Consider the following 17355-nt stretch of genomic DNA (forward strand, 5'->3'; position numbering starts at 1 on the left):
ATGTGGTATAGTTGACCATGCCTTGCATTGGGATTGTGTGCAAATATCTGGTGTTTTCATCCTATTATTTAACATTCAAAACATCGAGACTTAGGAATAAAATTAATGCAGTGGGACAATATGAATGTTTACTGTAAGAAAATCAAATATCAGTCCTAAGTCTCAACTATTAGCTCGTTGGCTGCAGTTTTAAAATTACCATTTTGTGTGTGTGGCAATGGGGACTTTGCCTTTAAAATTAGGTTATATTGATCAAATTTCCCAATCATAGTGCATTGTAGGAATGCCTTTAAGCCTCCTCTGGTAGTACAGTAAAATTAAGTATTTATTGGCCAAACTGGAACACTATAAACGCTAGTGGCTCCGCGATAAACACACACAAATATAGCGCAGTGTACAGGAGAAAGCATACACACGCCTTGCATTACTCAAGAACTCTAGCTTCGAATTTGCACACGATAGTTACGCATTCGATGCTAGAGTGCGTTGCTATCAATTTTTGGCACCGGAGGTTAATATATTTTGTTAATGTTGATATTTGGATGAAAGTTATTTCGACATAGACCATTTAATGGTCTATGATTTCGATGAGTCAACTGTATTTTTTTAGCAAGATTTGCCTATTTTGGACAGTCTAAAATTTTGCTGAAGTGTAATTTTAGCAACATTTTTGATGCAAGCGCCTGTCGTGATCGGCTGTGTTTACTTCTGAACTTCCATTGCTTTACATGGTGTCATGCTTCAGCGAATCCGACTAGATTTTGAATGCAAAGGTCTCTAGCCTAGAATGTGAAGCTATTGGTGAGGAATTCTTGGCTAGACTTCTCGAGCAAGCCTTGCATTGCGTACGCGCTTATAGCCAAAATAACAATTTCTCGATCATGAGAGGATGTACCTTCTGTGTCAGCGTACTTTTCATAGAATAACAAGATCGTGCAACCTGCATGACCGAACCTTGACCTTGCCTAGCAATGACAGTGTGATTGTTCAATTCTCAAAAGCTGTGTTTGCGCTGTAAGCACTGGTAATTGCCAAATTGCCAGACCGCTGAAGTACTGTGCTAAAAACTGTATAGGACCTCTACATGTACATTTGTAGCATCATTCATGGCATGATGGTATCACTCTTCTCATGCATGCATGCTTTTGAAAAGCAAATGGAAATGGTATGTGGTATGGCTGTTTTTACTTTATAATAAATATAATAGAAATTCTCCCCGTAGACCTTGTGGAAGTGTAACACAGGGCTGACATAATTAATTGTTTAATTTTGTAATTTTTTATGTCTTATGTTATGTACCGGTACATACATGTGTGGTGTATTATTACACTGTGATTCAGAGAAGAACAGCAGTCCCTTGCACAGATTGACACAAGCGCCCTGTTAATGAGCACCATCAAGGCTCCCGCTGGCGCTGGACACAAATTCTTGCGTCCAGATGCAATATTGAATTGCTGGACGCAATGTTCAACAAATTTCATCAACCCGTTGGGTCCAGTCAGACGCAAGTTGATTCAAGTATAAACTTACTCAATCTACATGTACTTTCCATGAAATAAAATAAATATTTTATTATTTTCTAAACCTGCATCGTGCATAAATGAATAGCAACATAGAGACGGGGAAAATCAGATTTTTTTTCTCAAAATACCATAAAAATACCAAGTACAGGGAATAATAATTTTTTTTTTTTAATTGCATTTCGCATTTGTTTTCAAACCACTCATGAGCTTTTTTTTTTTTTTTTTGCCTTATTGGAGTATTTTACATAATTCAAGCCTTTCGAGGGCAATTTTTTTCATTTTTCCTCGACAGACACCGGCAATTAACTTGTAATTTAAACATTGGTTTTTTAAAGAGGGCAAACAGGAGATTTTTTTTGTATGTTTTGTCGTTTTTAGAGCTTTTTGTGCCATTTTTCTGATGGGGATCACACTTTTCTCGCTCTTTATTATTTTGGATCTTGTTTTTTCAAAAAATTGCGTTTTTGCCTAGGCCAACCCATCAATGTCGAGTATAGTCCCACCAATTTTGGACCTAAAAATGTTCAGGAATTAGGGGTGGGACCTTACTCGAGGAACAGCTGAAACAGGAAAGAAGAACAAAATTTGTATACCCCTGACTTTAGCCATGGAGAGGATATTGCGATAGTGTATTCCTTCTGTATGTGTATGTTCCATTTTGGTTAAGTTTTGCTCTTTTTGCAACATTTTCTCACACATTTGAACATTGATAGGGGCAAGTGCGTTGAGCGGCTCAGTGATGGGGGAAAGTGTCAGTGGGCGGGCAGCATTGGGCAGTACAGGGAACCGGGACTTGGAAGTCAAAGGTCAAATTTGTCCAATAGAGCTCACATTCAACAGGAATGATCCTTACAACATTCTTTTTTTGTCTCGCCCTGATAAGACAGGAGACTAGTATGTAATCACTTTTCCGTATGGGGTGTGTGTGGGACTGGGGGGTGTGTACATGTATGTGACAAATTTGGTTAAAGTTTTGGAAAGTTTTGATTAAATTCTCTCAGATGAACAGTTTAAATCCTATTGCAAGGAAACTTATTTATTTATTTATTACATCTTCTTTAGCCTGGGGATACCCAATCAGTGAAACAATGTTTTCCATGGGTGCCCAGGGGTCAAACAAAATACATCAAAAATACAAAAAAACAAAATACATTCAAAAATGCCTCCTTTGGCCCCCATGGACCAGATTGTGTCACATAAGATTGTGTCACATAATAAATAAGTAAATGGAGCTCAGACAAACTGGCATTATAATAAAGGAGAGAAAAAATCAGAACCATTTGGATTCAAACCAGCGCGCACTAGAGTTGGGCGACTAAGTCGCCAATAGTCGTTAGTCGCGACTATTACTGATAGTCGCGACTACGACTATTGAAAACCAAAAGTCGACTAATGCAAGTATATTTTTTTTTTTTTTTTTTACATTAAAAGCGCCATTAATTCACATTAAAACTAACCAAATACTAACATATAAACTTCGAAAAATGTGAAAAAATGTTAGTCATTGTCTTACCAATAGTAACACTAACCAACAAGTAATCATAAAGTCCATAAATCATCATTAAATTGGTGTTATTGACTTGTTGTCGAACTACTTTCCCACAAGATAAAAGCCGTCAAAAAACTCAAATTACTTAGAACTGTCGAACATCTCATTATGATTATAATTTATGCAGCGATAACAGGTGTAGCAGCATCATAGCGTGCATGTACAGACCCAGGTTGGGTGTTTGTACCAACTACTGAAGGTATGAGATTATTTTAAGTTTGGAAAGAAACAGCGAGAACTTCCGAGAAGTGTTTTCCAAAAGGGAAAGTTTAGGAAAATATTATTAGATTAGAAGTACTTTTCACGTAATTTCAAAAAGCTATGCTTATTGTGGTAACAGAATATTTAGAAAGCAACAGGAAAATAAACAAATTAGCTGACAAACAGTCGTAATGTTGCAATGCCACCCCTGTAGCGACAAATGCAGTAGTCTAGATGAGGTCAGGTGACATAGGTCGGAGGTGAAAGTTAATCGTACATGCATGATGCAACACGTTCATGAGCATACCATGGAAAATATGCACTGCCGTACCGGCATGTTTACATATTTTCATGCACAGCAAAACATGGAAACGAACGAAGATCGCTATTGGAATATTGAAGGTTTGAGAAATTATATGAAGTTTCTTGTGCTGTTGCTGGAAAGTGGCAAGTGAATTTAATTGAACAGAAAAGTTAGGCCTATATTACAGCATTTTACAGTCAAATATTTGCATCGCAAACGTGCGATACAGTGTAGCAATTTGTATCACAACAGTGCTGGTTTGTGTAGCAAACTGTGATGCGATGCCGGCAATCACGGGTCCTGTAATCATGCATTATAAATACTAAATTGCCACCAATCTTTCACCCGATTTTTCAGTCCACTTTTAACCACAGATAGTCGCGACTATATTTGCTGTCGACTAGGAAAAAAGTGATAGTCGCCCAACTCTAGCGGGCACCCACGATTACATGTCGTTGAGTTCACCACCACACGCCACAACAGCTCATGGCCCCAAAAAATCAAGGTCTGGTTTTCTCTAGATCCTTTTGTCTTGGTAGGTCCCCTAGTATATTAAACTCAATCTGTAGTACTGTATTTGTTACATTAACCGCCTATGCCCCGATAAGTGCCCACCCAGTGACTTTACAACAAGCAAACTGATAAATTAGTCTATTAACTGCCCATGCATAGCTGAATCATAGTCTGAAACATGACACACTGATGATGATAGATGAATATTTTGGGCCTTTTAACGTCTTGTTGGCCTAAACAATGTAAAAATTAAGCGCCCACCCAAAATTATTTTGTTAAGTGCCCTGGCCGATTAATGGAACTAATACAGTAAGGTAAAAAAAAAAAAAAAAAATTGTTTGTTTGTCCTCCACAACCATTTGAAAATTGAATGCGGGCGAGCGGATTTTTTATTTTTTTTTTTTTTTTTTTAGGAGGAATGTCTGGTCGTATCATTTTGAAATGCACATATCTGAACTGCAAATCGGCAATGGTAGCCACTGTTTCAGTAGGAGAAACAGTACTCCACGGTCCATTTCTTTTCTCCCCCACCCCTATCTCCAGGCCGGTAAATTGATCATCAGCAGTAGCCGGAACATCTGACATTACATTATTAAATAATTCCCGTAAATTTAGGGATATAGGGGCACTTACAAGGCGATCTACAATCACTTTCCTTTCGCAAGAAAACACATACGCAAACTGCGTGAGTCGCCATGTTTGGACTGCATCACTTGAGCGTTGTTATGCAGACAATATAAATCACCACGTGAAAATATTTAAAAATCAAAAAACTATTACATATATCATTCAAATATGTATTTCAAATGTATGAAAAATATTTTAATACAATGTATTTAGTACATTTTTTGTAACTTGTGAGAAAAATCGGTATATTTACACATTTTCACCCTGCGTTTTTGTCCACAAACAACGCTAGCTATCTGATATAAATTCAGTTCTTTTAATAGTACGATGCCGAGTACAAAGTTCACAACGAAATATAGATTTGTATAGTGAGTTTGGACATGCGACCCACGTATGATATGGTCTGCGTAAAATGCCTAAATCAAGGCGTAAAAGTCGTGAAAGGTAGAAAATCCAACAAAATCGATGTTTTTAACTTACAGTTTTGGGGAAAATGTTAAAAAAAAAAAAAAAAAAAAAAAAAGTTGTAGGCGCGGGCGTAAAAATAGGTGCGGGCGGTCAAGGACAAACAAACAATTTTTTTTTTTTTGCCTAATAGAAACAAATTAGTTTGATCTTTCGATGCTTGGTTGTTCCTTATTGTTTATGACTATTGTTAATTGTGATATGAATATTTGCCTGTATTGATATTAATCAATATATATTTGATTTTAAATTACTTGTTAGCTCATAAGGGCGGTGCAATAATTATGTGTACCCCGGGTGGTGAATTATAGGGGGGCAAAGATTTTTGGCAGGCCAAAGGGGGGCAAGCATTTTTGGCAGGTCGAAAGGGGGGGTCAAGCAATTTTTGGCAAGTCGAAAGGGGGGGCAAGCAATTTTTGGCACAGATATTTTGGGCACCGTTTCTATATTACGCCCTAAAAGGCATAGGAAAATGTTACGAACACGTTCAAATATGCAAAATTTCCTGCTCGCTGCGCTCGCATTATATGATAAGACAATTTAAGATTTTAAATTCGGGTTCTCCAAAATCTAGCATGTGTAAGGGGGGCAAAGATTTTTGGCACGTCAAAGGGGGGGCAAGCAATTTTGGCAGACCATTTTGAGAATTCACCACCGGGGTACACATAATTATTGCACCACCCCTAACAACCATTGAAGCAGCATCGACAGTCGATCCAAAGATCGAACAAATTTGTTTCTGGTGCCTATTGTAAATGTTTTGGACACATGAATGTTGTCAATGTTGATAAATTGTTGACAGTGAGCGTTGTCACATCATGTGGTTCCCATAAATAATATTGTTGACAGTGGGTTGTATAGCATACTAGCTGGCACAATAGTTGACATTACCTTGGAACCAGATCAAGTCAACTGTGCCTGATTGAAGTTCAATGTACAGTGTGCAAAACTTCATACTGTGTCCACTGGTTGTGCTATATTGCATGCATGTATGACTGTACAAAGTTCATGAGCTTTGATGCTATGTAGACTACAAACACAGTATAGGCAGGTGCATTGCATTGTTGGATAACTTTTTTCTGAGCTCTATGGTCCAGACATACTGTACATAGGCCTACTATGTAGACTTGGCTGTAAGACATGCACATGTAGCTATACATGTACAAAATTTAGTAGATGTAGATTTAGTCCTAGGATTGGCTGAGATTCAATCAAAGATGCTGTCTGTCAAGTCCGGTATTTTAGTCTAATTTGACATCAAAATATTGAATAGAAGTATACTTTCAACTATTCTACAACAGAAAATTATAGCCCATATCATTTGGCGGCTATAAATGACAATTACTGCATTTAAATGCAGTAAATTGTCATACACAAGAAGGGGCATTCTGCATTCCTTTGGTGATAGCCAAACAGATGTTTCTCTCTAAAAAGTGTTTTAATGGGGTCTTAAGGCACAAAAAAGTGTTAACATATTAAAATTTAGGAATGATTTAAAAACATAAATTTTCAAATGAAACAGACAATTTAAAATTGATTTAAAATTCAATTTATGTGTTGCAGTATTTATAGTTCAGACATACATGTATTTTAAATGAGTATGGAAACCGCCAACATGGACAATTCATCGGTCACCTCACCTCACATATTGTTGTCTAACGGACAAAAGTGTTTCGCCATCACATACAGAGCTATAGGCCTATGTACAATACTGGCTTTAGATTTAGCCTCAAACTTACTCATTGTCCTCAGGGAAGACACTTGGAACTTTAAATTTTGGTGAATTCTACATGCCAATATCGATTAACATTGTGTAACATGGTTTTAAAGTTAAAGCTCTTTATACAGGGTGAGTCAAAAAAAGTGCAATAGAGCAAAGTATCGATATTCATGTGAGAACCAAGTGAACTTTCCCATTATTGAAAGTTTCTATAAGTGCCACACTCAAAAGTCACCTTATGTGAAAAAATGAAGTGAATCTTAACTACCGTTTAATTTTTATGACTCCTTTTGCTGCGATACTCAATTTCATTATTTGTCCACGAGGTACCATGTATTGTGAATGAGAGCACACAATGCACGATAACGGCACCAGCTTTGAAACTGACTTAAATAACTTAAATAAGGTTGATTTTTGCGTTATTTAAATTTCTTTTTTTCTCTTCAAACAAGCTTTTTAACATTACTTTTAGTCCTTCATACCTCGCTCGACTCCAACTCCCAATATGTCCAACTTACTGGATATTTTGTAATTCACTCAATTTCAATTTGCGCGCATTTCATTTCCACATTTGAAAAGCCCGCCTACAAATTTGTATGTTTTTGATAGAGGATAAACATCTTTAAAGTAAACGTAAAATGAAAATAACAACAAATAATGTTTCTTCTCCTTAAACAAGACCAAGGGCAATAACACTTTGGGTGCTCCATTTAATTTCAACGCCAATGAGGTTAAGAAATGGCAGTTGTTCTAAATCTACCTTACACAGAGTCAGCTGACATTCAAATTTTAGATGTCTCTTGGACAAACATTAAAATTGGGTATCGCTATGAAATGTGTCATAAAAACAAAACGGTAAATGCTAAATCCTTGATTTTTTCACACAAGGTCACTAATGGATATATCATTTATAAAATGTTTTAAAACCTAAAAGGTTCAACTCGGTTCTTAAATAAAAATGGATTCTTTTCTCTATTGCACTTTATTTGACTCACCCTGTATGAAACGATTTTGTTTAATTAAACTTAAAGCTCTGTATGTGATGTTAGTGAGACGAATTGTGTCTAGTTCTGTTCTCCATAAGTTTGCATCTCATTCAGTCTTAACACTCAGGGTATTTCAGCACTCATCTATTGATACAGGTAGGCCTACTTCTTTGCTTTCCTTTTTTGTTATTAATTTTTATAAACAAAAATATGTAAAAAAAGCAATCAATTTGTGCACAATCTCTGCATGCCACTTTAAATAACGTAACGTTTAGTGCCCATCTATCTCCATCATCATGTAATATTACTGGCAATTTGATTTTAATCACCCTTTATTGCAAAAAACGTCATTGTTTGCAAAATTTCTAACAAACTATGCCATGCATACTGATGTAAAATGAACATGACCTGGGCTTGATGAGGCATATCTTGGTGTGGCAATCCCTCATGGCTTTCAAATTATCACTCCCTGTCAGATTATGTTAAAACAACTACGTATAATCGTCTGGCGGTCTCTATGTATTGGAATCATTTGTATTATAATACAGAGGATAAATAAACATATGACAATGATACATGTAATTTATCTGAGCAAATTTGACAGCTCAAGGAATTTACGATGAAATCATTTATTAATAGTAAGAAATGGCCAATATGTACAATTCTGTACACTTTATGTGTACATTGTGAGCTCAGCACAAAAATGTGTACACGTAGGTGGTGTACATTTACAATTACACTGCCCATACCATCAACAAAATTGTAATGTAAGCCTGCAAAATAAACAATTAAAAAATGTAAAAATGGTACACCCAGTTGCTTCGATTTGGGGCTTAATTTTGAAGGAAAAAAATCACCTTTACAACCCGCCGCACCAAAGTCAACTTTTTTGAAATCTGCCCCAGCAAAAAAATATTTTTATCAAGGTTTGGCTACAAAAGTACAAGCCTATTATACTGATACCAGTACTAGTACAATGTTAACATTCTGAAAATTGCATCAAATTATCTGCCCGTTATCTGTCAGCACATGCCTTATTATTACTTTGATCTGTGACGACAAGGAATGATCTAAATCAACATATTTTCATTTGCAACATTAATCATCATCAAACATAGCATACATGTATTATGGTTTCATATTAAACCAGACTTGTGGGTGGTGCTCAGTCATAACTTTGATATTTCCATGTCAGGAAATTAAAACGGAAAAATAATGAATTGGTGAGACTTGCGTAAGATTTGATCTAGCCCGGAATAGCCTGTTTATACTACTTTTAAACACTGGGCCAGACAAATTTGTGGTGATTTTTCTCATGCAGCAGACAATGCTGCTATGCATACAGTATGGCTTACAGTAAACTGTCATTGGCTTGTACTATGGAAATATGTAACATGAATATTGGATTGCACACTTTGGAGTGATTATCTTGTTCACCCAGTTACAGCATTGCACTAATTAATTTGAATTCCGTGATGAAATCATGTACAGTTAGCCTGAAGCCTCCCTTCGTCCCTCTTATACAGGTCAGTAGCTATAATTGCATTTGTATAGTACGCAATATGTGTAACAATTATCATAGCAGGTCTATAAAAACAAATTGCTAGTTCGTGTTCGGTATTAGTTTTAATTAGTATGGATTGAAAATAAATGTATATCTCGCAGGGTCTTAGCTAGAAATTGAGAGTTGCCCGTCATTTGAATAAAATTGCCTGTCCTAATTTAATCTTAAAACATTTATCAGACATCTATAGCCCATTGGGGGTTCAAAAATGTGCTGATATGGCCTTCTCCTACAAATTTGATCTACTTAAAAGGTCAATTAGCTTCTCAAAACATAAAATTTATAATATACCATCTGTCAAAGGCATTAATTTTGCCCGTCCCAGGAGCAAACTCCCCGTCTGAAATGACGGCCAGACGGGTGTCTAGCTAAGACCATGATATCTCGGAAGAATGTCTGAGTGATATCTATTTTCATGATTTTATTATTTACCAAATGTTTGCTGCCAGTGTCCGAAATAAGGAAAATATGGAGGTTGTCCTGAGGACAACTAAAGCATACATTCTGCTTGTCCTCAAAACATTTCAGGTTGTCCCCAAAATGTGTCATATTTAAGAGGTAAAATATAGTGGTTGTCCAGAGGATAAGTACATATCTCAATATGGTTGTCCCCAGTGATTTTTGGAAAAGAGGACAAGAGGATAAGTGCTTATTTCGAACACTGTTTGCTGCATTCATGTTGTTACCTTTTAATTTGAAATGTTTCAAAGTGAACACCATTTTGACATGTGTATACATGTACTCATCACCCCTGTTAGTAAATACCTACACATGAGGACCCCATTCTGCATATGATTTAGTCCTAACCGACAGCCCTCGAATTAAGGATCTGAAGGGGCACAGCAACTTTTTTAGGGCAAATCGATAATTGCCTTGGATTTTCACTGAAAAGGCAAGGCAGCACAGCAGTTTGTAATATTTCAAGAGGGCATCATGGCAACTGTTGAAAATTTGAGAAGGGCACCAAGGCAATTTCTCAAAAGTGAAGAAAACACACACAAACAGTCTGATAGATGATTTTATAATGTAGGGGCAGGACTGGGGCACCGACGGCAACTTCATTAGAGGGCACGGCAAGTGACTGCCTTGGGTAAAGGACATATTTTGAGGGCATTACGGCAGTGGGGATGGGCACCCACGGCATAATGCCATGGGTGCCGTGGGTTAATTCGAGGGCTGCTAACCGAGGACACACCCACCCGAAGACTCTTCTAGGTTATTCACCCAAACACTGACTGACCAGACACCCCAACTGTGGACATTTTTTTTATACATTTGTATTAAATTTTGTAATATATTGGCTGGGGTCCCTGTTACACGCCTTTTATCATATGTGTGTCCCTGCATATGTTTACAAACAGGCACACAACACACGTTCACCAAGTTCATGCTAGTCGTACTGTCGTACACATTTGTGCATATTGATAGATCTAGATGGTTATACATGTACATACACATACACTGTTGTGTAATAAGAAACCAGGCATCCTACAATGTGCACTTTTAATCACTGATGGCTTTCGTATTGACATTCAATACTGGATCCATGCTACATGCAAGTAATAAGGCCTGGTAGAGTTTTGATATTTCGTTTGATTATTTTCATCAAAAAGGTGCAGTTTTATACCATGATACTCTCCTATCTAAGAATGTCCCGTGTCATAGACATTGATGAGGATGGTGAAAATGATGATGATGATGATGATTGCGACTACCATACTAATGATGATGAGGAAATGTACCATAAATAATAAATTCATACTTTTAAGATTCTGACAGTAAACATGGGATCAATCTTTCATTCATTGACACTAATTTGACACATCCTATGAAAGGCGGATTGTGGGTTTCTTAGTATACTGCTTTTTAATAACATAATGGATGCACTTATTGAGGGGAACCCAAAGGGAATCTTTTTAAAATTAGATCTGTATTTTGAGGAAATTTTCTACCCACACTAATCTAGTACATGAAGGTGAATTATTGAGATGCATCTTGTGCCATACTCGCATCTTCATGAGAGCCATCACTTTGTGTACAGTGTAAAGATATGTATGCACGGTGTGCATGTACCGGTATGTAAAATTATATTGAGCGATAACTATCAATAAAATTATGACTGTCGCTGAATTTGATTACCTAACTAGTAACCATATGCTGAGTATTGATCAAATTAATGGCCATCCATGCATTTAAGCTTGGAAATATGAATGAAAACTAAATATGACATGGCATTACCTGCTGTGACTCGTTGCAATAATAAATATATTGGTTTAATATTGTTGGTTTTCCTGACATCAATTGAGTTTGGGAATGATATATATTTGGTCTGTTGATTTTCAAAGTGGAAATCAACATGTACACATCTATGACATGGCCTAGTTGATTAAGTTGAATGATTGAGCGCTTACTGAGGGACGTTTGCGATTACGGAGATATATGTGTCTTTTATTGTGGTTCTTAAGAAGCAGGGTGCAGTCATATCTCTGCAGTTACATCTGTTTTAAGTGATTATTTAAAAATATAATACTGGCTAGCTGGCAGTGATGAGTCAATCACCCCGTATCTTCAGTCATTTGACCACTGTTTGGCTCATCTTATTCTCTGATTTTGATGAGGTGTGATTGTGAAAATGAGGGGAGACAATTAATCATGTACATGTGTAAAATCTTGTCATTATAGTGAGTGATCAGGCTTTAAAAAAAATGGTAATTTCATAGTCCTGAAGATAAACCACATTTCCCATAATATTTATTATTTTACAAGCAATAACATCCATAATTTTTGCATGAAGTGGCAAAATATCCATCCAGTTAACTTATCCCCGGAATGGACCTACCCCGGGACCTAGATTCCATTTTGTCCAGGTATTGATGGTGGTGTGAAAGACCCCCTGGTCATGTTTACCAAAATCAATTAATTGTAATTAAGTTATAAATTGTTATTAAAAATGTTTTTTCTTTAACTCATTTACACGTTGAAATGTTTTCAATTATTTGCTTGAAAATGATATTTTATACTTTCTGATAACACATTTTTGAAAATCTTTTAATTTGATTGCTTAATTTTGAAAAAAAAGCATACATTGTAAGATTAGATTTTGATGGGGCACAAATTATTATTATTATTTTTTGAATCAGTGTTTGAATTTGAATCTCTTGACACTGGGTTAAAACAACAATGTCAAATAGATTTTATGCGATTGATTTCACACAACAGATTGTGTCATGAACTGTCATGCATTAAAATATTCAAAATGATATGAAAAAGATTGTCAATTATAACATGGAAAGCTTATCAGATGGAAGGCCATCCAAATTTCTTTTTCAAAATAAAATTAAACAATTTGACGGCCAAAAGGACAGTGGGAATATGTGATTTTGGAAGGTCACAAATTATTCTTTGCATTCCTAAAATCAATTCATGAATTGAAACTCTTGACACATGGTTTAAACAACACAATCAAATAGATTTTGTGAGAATGATTTCACACAAAACATTTCCTAGAAAACAACATTGCATGGGTGATATGCACTAGAGTACATTAGTGTTGCTATATATTCTAACATTAATTTCAAAAGGAATACAACCTTGAAAACAAAAACACAAGTTATGCACTGTGTGTTTTGTTCATACTATTGATTATTTGGATGCTTTTAGCAAAATGAAATGCGGAATGGAAAGAGAGAGAAAGAGTACAAAATGAATTGTAGAATGAAATGAGAAAAAAGGGAAAGACTCATGATCACAAGAGAGAAAGACCTACTCAAATCTACTTGAGTGTATCTATGACGCTCTATGCGAGTTCCAGTTTGGGGCATTCAGTTAATGTCAAGTTAATCTTGAATATTTTCATTAGCTAAGAAAAAATATTGTCTCAAAGCTCTTCTAATGCTGATATCTGATGCATTTATTTGGTGTATTTTTTACCATGAACTTCTATAATATTTTGCTGGCACTTCAACACATATTTAAATGCAATTATCTAATGACAGGTTGATACAGCTATTATGAACTATGGTAAAAAGTTCATCTGAATTAACATGATCACAGCTGCCAAATGTTGTAGACGATTTCAAAATACAACGCAAATGTACAACTTGGCATAATGATGAAAATACTAACCAGTCATGAGTGATTTGGATTCAAATTTATTTTAATATGCACATGCGGACCTTCATCACTTAGTGTATGCAGACATTCATCGCACTATTCGTATAAATTAACAGCTGTGTTCATTCAATGAAATTCTTACTATATAACACTGTCAGTGGGATATCCATTTTAACACTTTGACATTGTGAATACAATCTACATTTTATAGGCTGGATTGATGAAGGTCAAATAATCAATTGATCAATAAATTTGTGATAACAATGTGTGGCCTTTTAAATCATGCCACATAGTATTGGGTTTGTCCTCCTTGGTATTAAATAAATAATAAAGTTGCAGCTTACTCAGTGATTATCAGTTCATTGGTCAGTACATGTAGAAGATTAACATGTGCAGCCTGGGTATACCAAACTTGATTCAAAGCTTGAACAATAAGGGCTCAAAGTTCTACAGAGCAAAGGGCATCGTAACTGATAATTTCATCACTGTAGGAATACCCCCATTTCATGCCAGACTGTATACCAAGAGTATTAGAACAATAAAAGGATGATCTATGGCTTGAGGAAATCATTGATTTATTTCGCAGTAGTACAATGTAAGATAAGTCACATTTCCTACAAGCGGGCATAATTTCCTCAGTTTTTCATGTATTTCTCAATGTTTTTCCTAACAATTTCCTAGGAGAATATTAGCTTCCTGATTTGCTCATTGTTCCATGCCTGCCATCAATAAACTTACTATTGGTAACCATTGGAACAGCAACCTTTGTTATTATTGTTATACTGCAAATGCGATATATAAAGCACTTTACAGCCTTGTGCATTAAAAGTAAACAGGCAAATTTATGACAGGGCAATACAATGTAGGTCCAGATGTCTTAAATCTATTTGTTATTTATATCAAAGATTACATTATGCTTCATTTCAAACAACTGTATTTTCTGTAAAACAAATACCATTTAACTCGATAGTTAGCATATGTGCTTACTATATATATTGAGCGCTTTTAAAAACATGAAATTGTACTATAGTCGCTTTATTTGTATCGATGATTTGCTCAAATCTCTTTACACTTTTGTGGATGGGGCTCTTGTGTGCATGTTTTAAAAGTGCTCGATAGTAAGCACATGTGCTAACTATCAAGTTTTTACGGTATGTATAAAGACTGCAGAACTACACTAAAAGATTGCTATTGTCGACGCCTGCACAGGTACACCGTTGCCATTGTACCGAAGGTGTACCTGTGCAGGTGACCCCAAAAGGAATCTTGTAGTGTAGCATTATCACCAATCAAACTAACTAACAATTTTTTATGATCTGTTTCTTTCTTGTAGTTACGAAAACTTCAATTAGAACAAGCCGTGGAGAAGACACGGGTGTTGGAGGATGCGTTGCAGTCCTTAGCACGTGAGCATCACCGACTAGAACGGGTCTCCCGAAGTCTGACATCAAGTCCCGTTTACTTTGATGTCAATTCCGAGGAAGGGGATTACCGCGCTACAAATGAAGACATCAGTGATGATTGTTTAAGTATCAGTTCCAACGAGAGCTTCCATAGCACCATGGATACACAAGTGACGGATGGGTTTGCAGATATGCATGTGTCTGAGAAGGAACCGCCAGTGCAGCCAGTTAACCATGTAGGCAGTGACAAGCATGGAACGACAGATCAGGAGGAGGAGTCCAATGGAAAGCAGCCAATCACAAGGAGCAAATCAGCTGACTTCATTATTCCTGGCTGCCATAGGTGAGTACAGAATATAATGAATAGAGGCATTCCTGATGAAGAATTTTAAATAGTTCCTCGCACACCGACATCGCCTGGTTAATAATTACATTGTACAGCAGAGACACTAAAATTAATACCGGGATCGATACATCGTGAATGTGCTATGCACGATTTGATATTCAGACGATAAATCTTTGGATACCGGGGTAGAAAATGATGAATATCTCCTTTAATTTTTTTATTCTAAAGAAGCCATATTTTGATGCTTGCACTTGAATATATGTGTTGAAAGGATATGATAGTCGTTAGCTTGCGTATTGAGAAAGAACCGCGCGTATTGAGCTCAAAAACTGACAAAAATTCTGATTGTATATATGCGCCGAACTATAGCGCAGCGTAGGCCACACGTGGAGGCAGTCTAAAAGCAGATGACCTCATGGCGTATACCATGCTCACTAACATCTACAGAGGTCAGTGACCAGGCTATTGTCAATAGCCTTAGTCGGATGTCCCTCGCCCATTATGCGTCTCAAAACTATTAAACAGGTCGGAATAAAATGGCCATGCGTGACTGTGGATTCAACCTACCATGGCGATTTCTGCCATGAAGATATCGGGGCGATGACACTGTCTCGCAGCATAATTTTCTCACCTAAGAGCTTTCAGAATGTATCACTATTCCTTGTTCACTCGGTTGATGGACTGGTGAATGATGCATTCCTATTTCTTTAAGGTGTAATTATAATCAGACCAGCTGTCCCAGCAAGGAACAGGAAAATTGGTACAACACTGCCACTACCATCATCTCAGTAGTAGCTAGGGTAAAGCCTCCATTTCTCCGTTTTACAAAATCAAAATTCCATTTTGCCATTTTCCGTGATTTTCCATTTTACTCATAAATCCCTATAAAAACACCTTACAAAGCAAAATGACAACATGAACTTGTTAGTTATTTGTCCTACCTTACTGAAGCCGACCTTCAACATCGCATAACATAAGTAATTCCTTGGTATGTTTTTCTGTGAGGCTCTCTCGTCGATCATCAAGCATGTGCTTGTACTTTCTAGTACCTCCAAGTTTAGCACTACCCCGACCAGGGGTCGCGCTAAGTTGCGTTCTTGCGCGCCACGCGCATTTTTTTAAGTTTGAGCGCATCTATTCATTTTTGCATACCAGTTCGGGGTTTTCATGCGCGCAGAAAAATGAAAACATGTGAAAGAAAAATGAAAGCTTCGATCTCCAATATTTACGACCTGTCCAGAAATTATGTAACATAAAATGCAATAACATAAATGTTGAAGTGAAGTCGCCGTAGCATTGTAACATAATTTAAAAATAAAAATAAAATACACACCTCCAGCGTAATTTAACACAGATTGTGATATTGTATAGAATCACTGATGAGTTTTATTGCAGTACTGAATGACGACACGTCGTGAGTTGGTAATTTCTAATTCTAGGGATCGGTAAGGAATGCTTCAAGGGTGGTGTGTAGAGATATGCCAGCGGTGAAATCTGAGGCCGTAGAAGGAAAAGGTGACAAAAATTTGCCCTTGAATTATGTTTTATAGTCAAAATACTCCAGTAATTCAATAAATATCATGATATTTGGCCTAAACTTGAACTCATTAGCAATGAAATGTCATTTTTATTGAGTAAATCATGGCTTTTTTTTTTTTTTTTTTTGACTTGCAATGCTGTTGAATTCTGCACTTTGCCAAAGTTGAACTGCATTTTATGGAATTCGGCTAACTTTTATGGCATAAAGCAACACTTTTATAGCAAGTACACTGCGTGGGAACTTTCTTTAAAAGCCAGATAGTTGGTTAGGGAGTGATCGTTATTTACGACAGGGGGGTAATGGGCGTTTTGAGGGGGGAATCCGAATTTTTTTTGGGTCTTGAGCCTGAGGGGGGAACACAAAATTTTTCGTTGAACCAGGAGGGGGGAACGCGAAATTTTTTGTCGATATTTTTTCCAAAGCGCCCATTACCCCCCGTAAATAACGATCGGTCCCTTACATGACATTGCCTTAATAGCGAGAATCGCGGCGTGAAAGGGA

General features: G+C 36.6%; 1 protein-coding gene across 1 annotated transcript in view; it reads left to right on the plus strand.

Annotated features, from left to right (window-relative positions):
- LOC140149310 (oxysterol-binding protein-related protein 1-like) overlaps nucleotides 1–17355 on the plus strand; it is a 46626-nt gene that overhangs the window by 15766 nt on the left and 13505 nt on the right. Inside the window, exon 13 of the mRNA XM_072171576.1 lies at nucleotides 14899–15311. Coding sequence (XP_072027677.1) covers nucleotides 14899–15311 — 413 coding nt within the window. The remainder of the gene's footprint in view (nucleotides 1–14898; nucleotides 15312–17355) is intronic.

The sequence above is a fragment of the Amphiura filiformis genome, chromosome 3 (genome assembly GCF_039555335.1).
Source record: "Amphiura filiformis chromosome 3, Afil_fr2py, whole genome shotgun sequence".
Lineage (NCBI taxonomy): Eukaryota > Metazoa > Echinodermata > Ophiuroidea > Amphilepidida > Amphiuridae > Amphiura > Amphiura filiformis.